The 15,536-nt window shown below is 42.8% G+C and overlaps 1 protein-coding gene across 4 annotated transcripts in view; it reads right to left on the reverse strand.

Moving 5' to 3' along the window:
- The window catches only part of LOC136645505 (cohesin subunit SA-2-like), a 73,205-nt gene that overhangs the window by 2,770 nt on the left and 54,899 nt on the right, over positions 1-15,536 (reverse strand). For all 4 annotated transcript variants that reach the window (XM_066621771.1, XM_066621769.1, XM_066621768.1 and 1 more), the window contains 8 exons: positions 11,755-11,847; positions 9,886-10,048; positions 7,725-7,876; positions 6,612-6,713; positions 3,917-4,068; positions 3,682-3,810; positions 2,689-2,879; positions 1,327-1,501 (listed from right to left, as the gene is read on the reverse strand). In XM_066621771.1, coding sequence (XP_066477868.1) covers positions 1,327-1,501; positions 2,689-2,879; positions 3,682-3,810; positions 3,917-4,068; positions 6,612-6,713; positions 7,725-7,876; positions 9,886-10,048; positions 11,755-11,847 — 1,157 coding nt within the window. The remainder of the gene's footprint in view (positions 1-1,326; positions 1,502-2,688; positions 2,880-3,681; positions 3,811-3,916; positions 4,069-6,611; positions 6,714-7,724; positions 7,877-9,885; positions 10,049-11,754; positions 11,848-15,536) is intronic.

The raw sequence follows: 15,536 nt of genomic DNA on the forward strand, positions 1-15,536 counted from the left end.
TTTTATCCATTAAATTTATGCCCCGCTTTTCTCCTGACTAGGCACCCAAAGCAGTTTTATGCCAAAGATGACTTCCTGTGCATGAATTCAAAGCCTTGCTAGCACACAGTACATGGGAGTTCTCTATGCTGCTCTCACACATTTAGCACTGGGACCCACTTTTTAGAATGATAATTCGTCAGGACCCACCGGAAGTGATGTCATGACCAGAAGTGACATCTTCAAGCAGCAACATTTTTAACAATCCTAGGCTGCAATCCTACCCACACATACCCAGGAGTAAGTCCCATTTACTATCATTGTCAAAAGAATACACATAGTAGCTTGCTAAAAGTACAGATCTGTCACATTTCCCCAAATGCAGTCACATACCATGGTAGCATCAAATCTAATATATTAAAAATAAAATATTGAAATGAATGGGGACTCACCTGAAATTAGCTCGTGACCCACCTAGTGGGTCCCGACAGTTTGAAAAACACTGCTATAGCTCATGGACAGTAGATGTGCAATAATATCTTACAATAAATAACTTTGAAATCCTTGGATATACCTGGTTGGCAACCTTCAGTCTCGAAAGACTATGGTACAAGCCTACAGCACCCCGGTATTCCAAGGCGGTCTCCCATCCAAGTACTAACCAGGCCTGACACTGCTTAGCTTCCAAGATCAGACAAGATCAGGCATGTGCAGGGTAACAGTTGCCGTCTACCTACATTTCAAGTTTATACCCATTTGATACCAGTTTAACTATCATGTAACTTGATTAACATGCTGAAGGAGGCTGGACATCTCTAACAGAGATGGGAACTCACAGCCCAGGGTTCCATGGGAAAATGAAATTACTGTCAAAACCATTTAAGTTTGTAGTGAATGCCAGTAGTGTTGAATATGTATCTCCTAACCTAGGAAAATAGTTTAGATCTGGATAAGCAACATTTAAATTAGTGTTTTTACATTTTAGAGAAGCTTACTTGTTCCATTTCAAGGTTTGGCAACTGGAAGAGTACATCTGCATCAAGTTTTCATGAATATAACTATTTGAACAACAGGAGGGGGAAGCACAAGATACAAGTTCCTCTTTCAAGGTGGGGGAAGGCAAGGGTTCCAATAGTGCTGGTATCATCATATCCTGAGAATGTGAGGTAAGGAAAACTCCATGCCAGTGGCCTAAAAGAGCACTCTGTCTGATAGAGTCTTTGGAAAAATTCATCTGCATACAGATGTGCAACTCAGTATGCTGCATCTGCATCTCTCAAATGCCCCAGAAACAACAGATAAAGAGGGACAACCTAGATTGTAAGAATAATCCAAGCATTTTCTCACCCACGTTTTCTCTTCAGATTTGCAGAACCAAGAACTGGTGGATATTCTTGGCAGTAACTGTCATGAGATTTTAGCCTCTTCTTGCTTCTCAGTGCCAAGGAAGGGAGCGGGGACGAGTAATGGATATCTGGTGTTCTGTTTGCTGTCTCAGTGAGACTGGTTTTGAACAAGGATCCTGAAACAGAGTGAATTATATCCTTGATATTGTTGATATACAATATCCCAATACCAAAACTGAGACAGTAATGGTCAGAGCTGGAACGTTGGGTTGCTTGTTCCCGACTGCCAGTAAGGCTCTGAAGAGCAACAGCCTGCTCCCATTCCAGCTCTGGTTTCTTGCATGATATCAAAAGCTCTTGCTCCTGAGGATCCTCAACCTTCAGAAGAGGCTTTTGGGAGCCTGTGAGGGCTTGTAGTAGAAAAGATGGCAGGAAAACCCTTGCATGCATGAGGAATTGCACCCTGACACACTTCATCTATTCAGTTTAAAATTCTTGTCAGATTTATTAATGTTCTATCCCTAAGTGCCTTACTTTAAAGTTCTTGATTTCAGTGGGAGATACCTATCCCAGTATTGTAACTAAGAAAATGGAAGACTGCCTGGTCTTACTAAAACCAAACAGAATTGTTAACCAATTTATGTTCAATTTAGTTTCTATGCCAGTTTTTCCCTAGTGGCATCCAAGTGGCTAACATTAGATAACTGCAGACAATAAAGCAAATTAAGAAAAGACTATTAAGGTAATTGAACACAATACTGAAGAGACCCCATCAGTCTAGTGCAGTGGTTCTCAAACTGGGGTGTTGCAACACCCCAGCCAGAGAGCCCTGGCCTCTGTACACTTAAGGGGCAGGGAGGGGAGAGACAACGAGGCAATCACCAGAATCACATCACTGTCAAAGGGCGCAGGGGCTTACTTAGACTTACAAGAGGCTGGAGCAGGCTCCCATGGGTGCAGGGAGCCCCGTGCCAGCCTCCACAGGGCCCCCCAAAGCGCACAGACACTTAACATAATGATTGCAATCCACTTTCAGTTTTCGGACTCAAAACCAGAAGTGGGTCGCAATTGTTATTTTGACAGTTTGCATGCTTCAGGGGGTCCTGCAGAGGCTGGCGCAGGGCTCCCTGCACCCCAGGGACCCTGCTCCAGTCTCTGGTAAGTCTAAGCAATCCCCTGCACCTCTTCACAGCAACACGATTCTGGCAATCACATCACTGCCTTCCCCCCTCCCCCGCAAGAACAAACAGCAGGGTTCAAACTCCCTGAGAGTTTGAGTAATCCTAGCTGGTCATCAGTGCCAACATACATACGTTGTATGTCGCAAACATACATCACAAACAAAGTGGCAAGAGTGTCATACCTTCTGATAATTTTCTTTTAATAGAAGGTGTCCTAGCAATTCTCATAGGTGGCCACTCATTTAAGCTGCTGACAGCAGAACTCTCTTCATCTTCATTGGCCAGCAAAGAGCTTCTGTACCAAGCCAGCGAGTACCAGGAATCTTCTTTACAAAGTGCTGGCTCAGGTATGTATCTCAGCAAATAACTATATCTGAATATAAAAATACAGGATGAGAATATATACAATATTGGAAGATCATGAACTATTCTTAGTTGGTTTATCTCTATTTCACAAAGAAGGCAGCCCACCCACCAATACAGACCAACCAACCCCAATTTAAGAAAAATTCTGGTCAGAAAATTTCAAGCAGCCATGCTGTCAGATGTTTAAAACGGACTTCAACTTTGACAGCTTAGTATAATATTGCAGGGATTTCCAAACATGGTTTCCAACAGAGGGCAACAATTCCAATGGTCAACTTCTAAGCCAAAGATTGGTTAGAACAAATTCTACTTGTGACGTGCTCCTCTGCAGCATTCATATGTGCGCGCGCACAGTAGCACATCTGTCAATTGCCACTTATATCTAAGGACTATATCTCATTGTTTGCACCATTCTACAAGCATTTTGATCACCAAAGGATCAGTCTCAGAGCAGGTGGTACTAAGCACAATGGACTCCATACAAGCAGCAGAACATTATGAAAAAAGCAACAAAGCATACATTTAAACAGCTCAGTCCCACTCTCCAAGCTGTCTGCCTACAGAGGAAACATGGAAAGGAGTACAAGCTAAAAATCTCTGGCAGAACCCTCTGCTCGGCCTGCCATTCATTCACTCCAAGCATATGCTGAGAGAGGTTGAAGTGCACAAATGACAAGAAATTGTAGGTAGGGATCCTGCTAGAGGTCAGATATACCTTCTGGAAAGTGCCATTTCTTTCTCTTTTATGCCACAGAGATTCCTGTGATAGTTCAATGTTGATTTTCCAGAAGCACCACAATAAAACTTACACAAGTCTCTTGTCAGGCTTGAGAAGCTTATTGGAGAATTCACAGAGGATGATCAGGAAGTTAAGATTACGAGGCAGGCACTTCGCTTCCATTGCAGCTGCTCCTTGGAAAGCAAACTCAATGCCTTCTCTTTCAGCAGGGGTAAGGAAGAAAATTGAAGGGAGAGAGTAGAGACTTAGAATACAAACACCATACCAATGAAATTGCCAAAAGACAAGAAGGATTTGGCACATACTTGTGTATCATGGCTACCGATTCCCGACTTTTCACTTGGTCCCAGCCAAATGTCAAAGAAAAGCGTCGTGCAAGCTCTTTAATGTTGTTGAAGGTGGCGGAAGAGAGGTTGCTGCTGCTGTCATCCTGGCTTGCAACATGCTTCTGAAACAGCTGCAGACCACAGACATTGACACAGAATTTTCCAAGCAATAAAAAGCCCCAGGAGGACATACCTGCCACACAACTGATAAGTCCCTTGCTCAGGATACAGCTAAGCATAAACTTATCCAGTAATCCAATTACATATTTTAAGAATCCCACCCAGCTGAAAAGCATCTGAACACTGCAGATGGAAATCAACAGGAGGGAAGATCAGAATACATACAAAACACAATTAATACACACAAATACATTAAAGCTCTCAATTACTGCACAGAAAACAAGCCCAGTCAGTACTCACTGAGACAAAGGGATTGGGTAATTTTTGCCTTCATATGAATATAAAACAACCTGTGCTATGTAGACCAGAAAGCCAAACTGCATGTTACATGTGAACGCATGTAAGCAATCAAGATGGCACATATTAACAGAAAAAACCACCAATCCTATGCGTGCTGCCCTCTGGCAGTGCACCTCCTCCACTGGCGCAGACTGAAGTAGTTTTTAATGCCATAAAATCCATAAACCTTTAAAAGTAGTTTTAAAGGTTTATGGATGGATGGACTGAAGTAGTCAGCAGCAATAAAAGGCTTTCCAACAGTGCACCACTTGGCACACTGCTGAGAGTGTAGATGGGAAGGCCTGCACCTTCCCATCCAAACTGGTGTGCCCCCCACTGCCTGCTGGAGCAAGCAAGTCAGCGGGAGAGGCAGGAGGAGGTGGGGAGTGTGGTGGCGGGCAGGTGGATCAAGCCTGGGTGGGGGTGCTGTTTTGCCTACTTTCTCAACTGAAAATCTAGGCCAATTCGCTACCTGTTGTGAACACGAAGTTATCTACCTAATAAAAATTATAGAAGTGTGATGGAAAAACTCCTATCTGCAACCTGATGGTGAACTATAATCTACAGTCTCAAGATGTGCATTTACTGCAGATGAATCTGACACATAAAGAAGAGATGAATCAGCTCTTAGACAGCAAGGCCATGTGCAGAGGAGTTTTCAGTAGCGCTTCCTATCACGATGGAATTCCCTTCTGCAATAGATTTAGCACAATAAATTTTTTGGGAAATTTTGAGAACAACATGGGTATCTGGGGTAGTTTTCAGTGGCCCGGCTTAAGCATCTAACAAAGCATAGTAACTCACATTTTGCTAGGGTAATTTCTATTCATTTATATTGTAACTTATCTGGCACTTTCAGAACAGGGTGAGTGAGATATATTTGTGCATTAATGCAATTAAATAAGCACATGCCTATTCACTTTCTCACTTTATCAGCACCTTCTGCTCAGCTATGCACCCAAGGACAGAAGAAAGCATGTTCAATTTTTCCAAACAGATTCTCTTAAGTGGGTTATTAGCATGCTTTGATCTGCAAACTTTCAAGGTCAACCAAACACTCAAACTGGACTGGTTGCCTATGCAATGTGTAAACACAGGCGTCTGACTATGCAAAGTAGGCACAGCTCACTAAATGCTGCTGAGCCTGCCCTTAGCTCACATTTCAGGGGATGGGTCATGCACCTTCCTAAGCTCTTTGCAATGTGTCTGAAATTGACTGGGCTCATATATCAGCCATCCAAAGGGGCCTGTTCTGAAGCTGGGAGAACAACATGGAAGCATGATGGACAGATGGTTCTGAGCAAACTGGGTGAAGCTGACAGTGTACACCCAACATTTTACATTGCTACTTTAGATGTCACTAAAGCAAAGGCCACACCTGTACTTCTGCAGCCTAGTTCTCATTGAAGTAGCAAATTTGGGTTTGTGCTGCAACATGTCAGATTGCAAGTGCAATCTGTGGGGAGGGGATCACATAATTAAATGCTCCTACACACACAACTAATGTGCTATAGAAAACAAAACTGAGGCTAAAACTCTTCTCACTAACAATTTTTTTCTATATATAGAGAGAATTGCATGGAAAGCCTTCAGTCATTTGTAAGTGAACAACCCCCGCCCCTAACTGAAGTGCAGTCCAGACACAGATGTTTCATTCAGTGAAAATTAGGCCCAAGACAGTGAAGGCGTGATCAGTGATAGAAAGGGGCAGCTTGAAATACCAGAATTTAAAATTTTATAGTACAACAAAAAACATTTTTTCTATCAATAACCTTAACAAAAACATAAATGGGAAATTATGGAAACCACAGTAGAGTATGCCTATAGTAATAGTAATAATAAAGTAATTGGGCAGGAGGTCTGGTCTAGAAGGTAGAGCCTCCATTTGCCTGAAGATAACATCCACAAGGTCGCCAGTTCGAGGCCACTGGCACCGTGCGACCTAGAAGCAGCTGACAACCTGAAGCCATCTGCTCTGAGCGTGGGAGGATGGAGGCCAGAATGTGAAACCAGATCAGAATGAAACACCTGAATGTTGTGGTTCTTGAAAGAAAGAACCTTCTTTCAATTGTAAAAATCCCTATGAGGATTTAAATAAGCCTGCCTATGTAAACCGCCTTGAATAAAGTCTTGAATACCAAGAAAGGCGGTATATAAATACCTGTATTATTATTTTTATTATTATTATTTTTATTATTTTTATTATTATTCCCACCTGCTGCAAACAAAGGATCAGTGTCTTTGCACTCTGAATTTTGTCATTGTTTCTCGTCCGGCTCAAAGTTTCTTTAATTATATCTCCAAAGTCATTACAGGCCTATCAAAGGGCACAGGAAAAAAATAAGCAAACCATCTCATCAACACAGCAGTATCAGCATTATCAAACACAAACATATATACCTTAGCAGTATCAAACGCAAAAAAATCAGAACCAATTTTAAAAATACAAATAATAAAATATTTTCCTTATGGCTAGGAAATGATGCTATTTAGGTTCTAAATATTGTACAGTGCAAGTACTTTTTAAGGATCTTGCTTTAAGCAGTGCATTTATGATTAAACAAATTTACTTGGTAATCATTTTCCTTGACTTTTATTAGAACACACTTTCAAGCAAGAGCACTTATGAACACAGCTTTTGTACCATGCATTAAAATGATCACTGCCAAAGATTTGATCAATTACACAAGATTTTTCATGACTTTCCTAAGAGGAAACCAGGTTTGCCACCCTGGGTATGCACAACAGGGTACCAATGCTAGTCATGGCTGCCCGACAACCACAGCTGTCCAATTTGTGTGTTTGTGAACATATCTTGTTCACTAATATTTTTAACACTTGTAGTTGCACTCTGAAATGTGCAGACAGACTAAGGAAACTGAAACGGCTCTTCAGCATAAGGACATGCTTCACCATGTAAGCACACACTTTTTCAGCCTGCCACCATCATGCTGCTTTTCCACAATGAAAATAAAGGCCCTATTGGGAGGATCCTCTTCTAGCGATATAATAAGACAGACAGGAATACACAGCCTATTAATCTATATCCATCATGTTGAAGACATATGAAGCAACCTTATGCAGAGTCTGACCCCTAGTCCATCTAGCTCAGTACTGTCTCTATTCACTGCCAGCAGCTCTCCAAGGTTTCAGACAGGGGTCTTTTCCAACCCTATCTGAAAATACTGGGGATTATATCTGGACCCTTCTGCATGAAAGCATATGCTCTGCACACTGAACATAGCCCCATTCCCAGATGTGACTGAATACTAATACATTTTAACTTTACAGCATCCAAAAGACAGCATTGGCAGGATTCTTCAGTTACCTTCACATAATGCTTATAGATTTCAGCAGCTGCACTCATCTCCACAACATTATAAATGATTAACTTGCAGTAAGCTGCAAGGAGGCATCGTTTCATATGCAAGGCATCCAGTTTGGGGTGATCCTTTTTCGTCTCTTCCTCTTCTGTTAATTCTACAGCAGGAAGTTTGGTGAGGTTTCATTCTAACATCTTATTCAAAAGGATTTTCAAAAAATAAACCTTAAACTGAGCAAGAAATTCTGGAGTATTCAGTCAATTCACTAAAACCTTCGACACCACACTTACTTATTTTTTTTTGTTTTGCTGAGAATAAGAGAATTATCTCTTCTTCAAAATGTCATGATAGCTAACTATCTATTTGCTATTTCACATGAATTTCCTCTCTGCAAAAAAAAAACACAACAGGTATGAAGAAGCATATGAATACAGGAGAGGGAACAACTCTATATAACAAAGCCTGGGAAGCTAAAACATCCAAATATTGCTTAATTTAAAACTAACACACACGTACTGTGCTAACAACCCAGCTCATCCTGTAGGAACAGTTAAGGAGGTGCACTTGCATTATTTTGACCTTTATTCTGCATTACATTTTCTACTGGGTTATGATTGCTAGTATTTGATGTAATTAGTCCGTGGAACCCCTTGAAGTAGTGATGGCATCTTGCCTAGATGCCTTTAAGAGGGGATTGGGCAAATTTCTGGAGGAAAAGTTCATCACGGGTTCCAAGTCATGGTAGGTATGTGCAAGCTCCCGGTTAGCAAACCCTAGGTTTGCTAACACCTATACTGTGAATGGAAGACTGTACCACCACCAATGACTGCTTATGTTATACATATAATTGGCACAGACAATATCTCCTCCATTTCAGGATCTTTTGGCACCATTATTTTCCGAGCTATTGACGTTCTCTCTCTTCATATCCACATATACAGGGTGTTTCAAAACAATGTACATACTGGTGGTAGGGATAGGATTGGGCTGTTAATATCAGTAGCGTATAGACACCAATGGGAAACACTTCAAGCACTTGGTTTCATTAACTGGGTAAAGCAACTTTTTTGGTGTACATCATTTGCAGTATGTATGTGAATTATTATAGTGCCTGTAAATTACAGCATCATAAATTTGACACTATAAAGCATGTGTACATTTTCTTGAGACATCCTCTATGATATATAAACACATACCTGCTGACAATAATATTTTATGCATGTGAAAAATGGACTCTAGTCCTTAAGATGCCAGGGGTTCCCAAAGTTGCGACACCACAGCCAGGAAAGCCCTGCCTCTACCCCTCAAGAGGTGGGAAGGGGCAAAGGCAGTCATGCGATCACCAAGATCGCACCACTGCGGAGACAGGAGGTGTACTTTCCAAACACAGCACTGGCCTCTAATGACTGCAAATAATGACTGCAACCCACTTATGGTTTGAGATAATGAAACCAGAAATGGGTCACAATAATTATTTTTAGACTTGCAGAGGCACAGGGAGCCCTGCAGAGAGGTCCATGGGGCTCCCTGTACCACCAGAGGCTGGCACTGTTTTCGGTAGGTTCAAACTATCATCCCTATCTCTGGCAGCAGCATGATCCTGGTGATCACATCGCTGTCTTCTCCCCTTCCCTGCAAGCACTTACCTTGGTTCCTGAGAGCCCTGGGGCTTCCAGAGATCTCTTCTTCACAAGCACACCATGTGGCTGCCCTCTGCCCCCTGCCCAGTTTGTGCCTTCAGTCTGGGGGTCCCCAAGACTCCATGCATGTGCCGGAAGAGTTCCCCAAGATTCCTTTGAGGAGTGTAAAGGACTCCGGAAATCAAAAGTACGTTTGTTTGTCCTTAAAGTAGCACAAGATTCTTTGTGGATTTTGCTGCAACACAGTCAGCCCTCTGAAGTTATTACCAGCAAGAATGTGCAAGTGTCCAGGCTTCACACAGCCTTGTTTCCAATGGCTGATTTTCTAAAGTTGCGGACCCTTTTTTCTGAAAAAGAGCTCCATGAAACTCCATCAGGCGACTATTCCTAACCTTGAGACACATAATCATCTGTTGGTATCACCCTTCCTACCTTTACCTACTGTGAATGGCTAACAATGCTAAGTACAGAGAATAACCATCATCAGCAAATTACATTTACATCATTGCTGAGGAATACTGCTGACCTTTGATTTCTTCTTCCTCTGTGAAAACATGATCCTGAATGAATGACAGCATCTTGGACTGAAGTGACGTACTGGGAACATACTCCAGTAACTTGGCAGCTCCATCACTGCTTGAATCTTGATGGCTTATTATCATCAGCAAGTCACAAAGTATCATAAAAGCCTATCACAGTGGAGAACAAACTAATTTAGGCATTCTGGAGAACGTTATCATACTGATAGAGAACATTTATCCTTTTCCCCTATGCCATTAAATACAAGCAAAGCTGCTGTCGTTCTGCTTCAAATGTGCCCTGACTGGTTTATTAGGATCACTTTCGGGAAAGCCAGAACTTTTGCCAAAATAGTTCACGTTATCAGCCTATCTAAAAAGCAGACCTTAGGAAAATGTGCGTGCAGTTACCGCTATGCAAATCTTCTCAAGTTGCATGAAGAATCTAAGCACCATGATGAGCCAACGAATCAATATGATTCTCACAAGATCTGCTTGTAAAGCTTCTAAAGCTGCTGTGCAGGGGTGATCTGCCCCTTCAGACAGTTCTGGCTCTGGATAGGGCACATCAGCTGCCTTTGGTGCTCCTGTGCTGGTATGTTTCCCAGACCCTCTGCACCACAACTGTGCTTAACAAGGGTCAACCTGCCACTCCGATAGGAGCAGTAAGCATCCTATGGCAATTAGCAGCCCTCAGAAGATAGGCTTATTTATGCTTAGACTGACTTAGTACAATGGTGAAGAAGGGAAGCATGAATTTTCTAAACAGGAAAATTGAGCCAGCTGACCCTGTTCTATTGGTTCGGAATAAGATCGTACTTTGGTGAAAGAGCACATGTCACTGATTCCAACATGTGGATCTATAGGACCGGGCTGTTCCAGTCTGATTTCTAATTCAAATTTTAAAAGCTGAACACCAGATACACCTTTGTTCTCAATCACCACCAAGTACCATTCACAGGTCTGGTCATGTTATATAGGGAGGAAAAAATCCAAGTGTTTGTAAAGTGCAGAAGCTGATAAGCATTGAAGAAAATAAATAAATCCAAAAACCTACAAAAACGTGAACTGCAAGAAAAGGAGAGAAACCTTCGATATTATCCAAAGACACTTTGCAGCATACAGAAAATACTTGTTGCCCACCCATTACTTAATCCATTCAGACCAACATTTGCGAATTAAAGTCCCTACTGTTTCCCCCACCCTTTTCTCTTTTAGTCTATTCCTATTAGGGCCTTTGCCACCAGAATGAGCATTCTGGCGACGTAAGGTCCTTTATGAACGCCACAAACTGCAACACAACATTCAGGGTGCACCAATGGCTGAAGGATGCCCGCCAGTGCTGGTAAATCTGTGCAGGGGATGGAAAGTAGGAAGGGATCAGAATGGGGCAAAGAAGGGTGGAGGCTAAGGCTGGATACGAAGCAACATTGGCAGCTGCCAGCAATATCCTATCCTCCTTCCCGGTCTCATTCCCCCCCAACCTGGGTCGACGTACACTTGTACCAGCAAAATTGAGAAGGCTAATGTGGCTTACCCTGGAGCAAGGGAATAAATGGATTTATCTGACCTTTTTTCATTGTGTAGCAGTGAAAGTAACATGATAGGGCAATGGGTTTTGGGAAATTCCATGGACATTGGGAGTGAAGACACAGGATCTGAAATAAATGGGTCCTGGAGTGAAGGGATTTTTATTTCTGTTTTCTTCCCCTTTCTGCTTCTATCATACTAATTTTCTTTGTTTAATGGAGCAGAGTTTTCAAGACGGGGAGGGTATCTCTTTACATAGGTGTACAGCACTTACTTCAATAGTGCTTAGGACATAACACAATATAAATCAAAAACAGAAAAATAAAATTAAAGTGGAGAATTCTTACCTTTTCACGTAAATCCTTATTGCTGTGGCTGAGGTAGCACGTAATAATGTGACAGTAGCGCCTCAAGTGTGTCCTCAAAACCATTTGGTTTTCCTTTAAAAAAACCAATATTTGTGCAAATATTGAATAACAATTTTACTTAGTAAAATCATTCACCTAAAACAGGGGTGTCCAAAGTTTTTGGCAGGAGGGCCACATTGTCTCTCTGACACTGTGTCGGGGGCCGGGGGAAAAAAGAATTAATTTACATTTAAAATTTGAATAAATTTACATAAGTTTACATAAATGAATATATTAAAGATGAACTTATATGAATGAATGAAAATCTTGCAATAGCTCAAGGCCTGTAAAAGGCCTTGCACAAAGCAAGGCTGGCCTTTCCTTTGCTGCTGCTGCTGCATCACAGATGTGAAAGAGCAAGCAATGAAGGGAGCTCTCATCCCACAGCTCACATGAGAGGTCAAACAGTCGTCCTCATGCCGAGAGCAGTTGCGTAGGGCCAGTGCAGGCTCCAACAAATCTCCAGAGGGCCAGAGGCTCATTGGAGTCTGGGGGCTCCCTGAGGGCCGCATTAAGAGGCCTTGAGGGCCACAAGTGGCCCCCGGGCCGGGGTTTGGGCACCCCTGACCTAAAGGAACAGTTTTCAAAGGGAAAGGTGTGTCTCAACGGGCAGCTTAGAGAAGGCTCAAGCCTGTTCCAAGTCTTCTTGAAGGGTACTGGTTAGACCAGGGCTTTTCAAACTGGGGCATCGTGACACCCCAGCCTTTGGGCCCTGGCCTCTGCCCCCTTAAGGGGCAGGGCAGTGAGGAGGCAGCGGCGCAACCCCCAGGATTACGCCACTTAGGGGACTGCAGGGGCTTGGCTGCACTTACCAGAGCTTCCTACAGCCTCCCGGGTGTGCGAGGAGCCCTGCGCGGCCATCTACAGGGCTCCCCAATGCTTTAGAAGTGAAAGTGGAGCGATTGCGCTCCACTTCCACTAAACCGGAAGTGGAGCGCAATTGCTCCGCTTTCACTTTTGCCACTACAGGGAGACCTGCAGACAGTTGCACCCCCAGAAGGCTGCAGGAGGGTCTGGTAAGTACACCCAGGCCCCTGCAGCCCCCTGACCAGTGCAATCCTGGGGATCGCACCACTGCCTCCTCCCTGCCCTCACCCCTTAACTCCCTGAGAGTTTGAAAACCGCTGGGTTAGACCATGAAACTGAGAGCCAGCTCTTAGTTGACAGTCAGCTGTGGAAAACTTGTTGGACCCTAAGTTGAGGAGAACATTAGATACACTGCCTTGAGGTGGAACAAGATGTTATTTCATCAGTGATCGCAACCCCACATTTGTTGGGATAATGGGATTGAGGGGGTGGACTGGTATAGAGGATGCTAATCCACACTAGCAAATGCCAATAAAAAGCTTGCTTCAAGACCCCAGCTGAGGATAAACATAAGAAAATATAATTAAAATGGGTGGGAGGGGGGAGTCTCTGCAAGGCAAAACTAACAGTTTGAGAACTTCTCTCCCACATGCCAATTCTCTGCCATGTCTCCTTTACTCCTGCAAACCACGCTTTAGTTTTTCAAGGGAAAGACAAAACTGGGACACCCCCAACTCAAATTCTTAATGTCTAATTTCATCCTGATGTTGCAATTCTAGCACAGCTAAGAGCTACTGGAATAATAATTGCTGTTTCTGATGTTGTGTGTTTAACTGTTTCAGTGTGATTCATTGTTTGCAACTTCCAGTTGAATTTCTAAGCTGCTCTGAGCACATGTTAACGCAGAAAAGTAGGGTATAAAACATGCTAACAAAAATAAAATAAAGGTTTAGGGTGACAGTGCTGGTGGCAAGACTTGATCAGTTTTTCACTCTTCTTGCAATTCCAGATTTAGACAATGGTATAGCTGACATTAGTCGTTTGCATGGCAACTTTTCACGGCTGCATGATTTTACTGCTTCTTAGTCATCAAATTGCTGTTAAACGGCAGACTCTAAAAATAAATTCTAGTTTGTTTTTCAGTGCATCAGAATAACTAGGATACAAGAGCTCTTAATACTCCTGATTTGTTATTCGCCTTTATCTTCCAGATTGTTTCATTTAAGCAATCTATACAATTTCTCAATTACATTCAAATGTCCTTTTTCCTTAGAAATAGGCATCTGCATTTATTGACATGCTGCTTCTACTGTATTCCATGTCATCAAAGTGCATCATGAAATAATCCAGTCTTAGCCCTTCCAGGTAGAGAACAGCCATATCATGTAGTATCTGAAATTCCATCTCAGTATCTTAAACTGTTTGAAAAGAAACAAGGAAGAGAAGCAGGAGGCTAGATTAAGGAGCAACAGGGGCTATGATGAGAAATCTCTAGAAGACATCCATGGGACAGCATGATTGACCTCAGTGTGTCTCACTCTCCATCTTGTCAGACAGGGCTGAATCTCTGCAGGTCCTGTTCCTTCTATCTCTGTTTTTTTAAGGACCTTTTCTGTGGCAGGCTGCAGAATGCAAAACTTCGAGAAATTTCTTCAGGAAATTTGCCTTTAAGGCAAATGAAGCTTTTGAGGAAATTAAATGAGTTCTTTGCATCTGTCTTCATGGCAGAAGACCTCGGGCAGATACCACTGCCCGAATAGTCCCTCCTGACCGAGGAATTAAGTCAGATAGAGGTTAAAAGAGAAGATGTTTCAGACTTCATTGATAAATTAAAGATCAATAAGTCACCGGGCCCTGATGGCATCCACCCAAGAGTTATTACGGAATTGAAGAATGAAGTTGCTGATCTCTTGACTAAGATATGCAACTTGTCCCTCAAAACGGCCACGGTGCCTGAAGATTGGAGGACAGCAAATGTCACGCCTATCTTTAAAAAGGGAAAGAGGGGGGATCTGGGAAACTATAGGCCAGTCAGCCTAACATCTATACCGGGTAAGATGGTGGAATGCCTCATCAAAGATAGGATCTCAAAACACATAGACGAACAGGCCTTGCTGAGGGAGAATCAGCATGGCTTCTGTAAGGGTAAGTCTTGCCTCACGAACCTTATAGAATTCTTTGAAAAGGTCAACAGGCACGTGGATGCAGGAGAACCCGCAGACATTATATATCTGGACTTTCAGAAGGCGTTCGACATGGTCCCTCACCAAAGGCTACTAAAAAAACTCCATAGTCAGGGAATTAGAGGACAGGTCCTCTCATGGATTGAGAACTGGTTGAAGGCCAGGAAACAGAGAGTGGGTGTCAATGGGCAATTTTCACAATGGAGAGAAGTGAAAAACGGTGTGCCCCAAGGATCTGTCCTGGGACTGGTGATTTTCAGCCTCCTCATAAATGAGCTGGAGACAGGGTTGAGCAGTGAGGTGGCTACGTTTGCAGACGACACCAAACTTTTCCGAGTGGTGAAGACCAGAAGTAATTGTGAGGAGCTCCAGAAGGATCTCTCCAGACTGGCAGAATGGGCAGCAAAATAGCAGGCGCATTTTAATGTCAGTAAGTGTAAGGTCATGCACATTGGGGCAAAAAATCAAAACTTCACATATAGGCTGATGGGTTCTGAGCTGTCTGTGACAGATCAGGAAAGAGATCTTGGAGTGGTGGTGGACAAGTCGATGAAAGTGTCGACTCAATGTGCGGCGGCAATAAGGAAGGCCAATTCTATGCTTGGGATCATTAGAAAAGGTATTGAGAACAAAACGGCTAATATTATAATGCCGTTGTACAAATCGATGGTAAGGCCACACCTGGAGTATTGTGTCCAGTTCTGGTCGCCGCATCTCAAAAAAGACATAGTG

The sequence above is a fragment of the Tiliqua scincoides genome, chromosome 3 (genome assembly GCF_035046505.1).
Source record: "Tiliqua scincoides isolate rTilSci1 chromosome 3, rTilSci1.hap2, whole genome shotgun sequence".
Lineage (NCBI taxonomy): Eukaryota > Metazoa > Chordata > Lepidosauria > Squamata > Scincidae > Tiliqua > Tiliqua scincoides.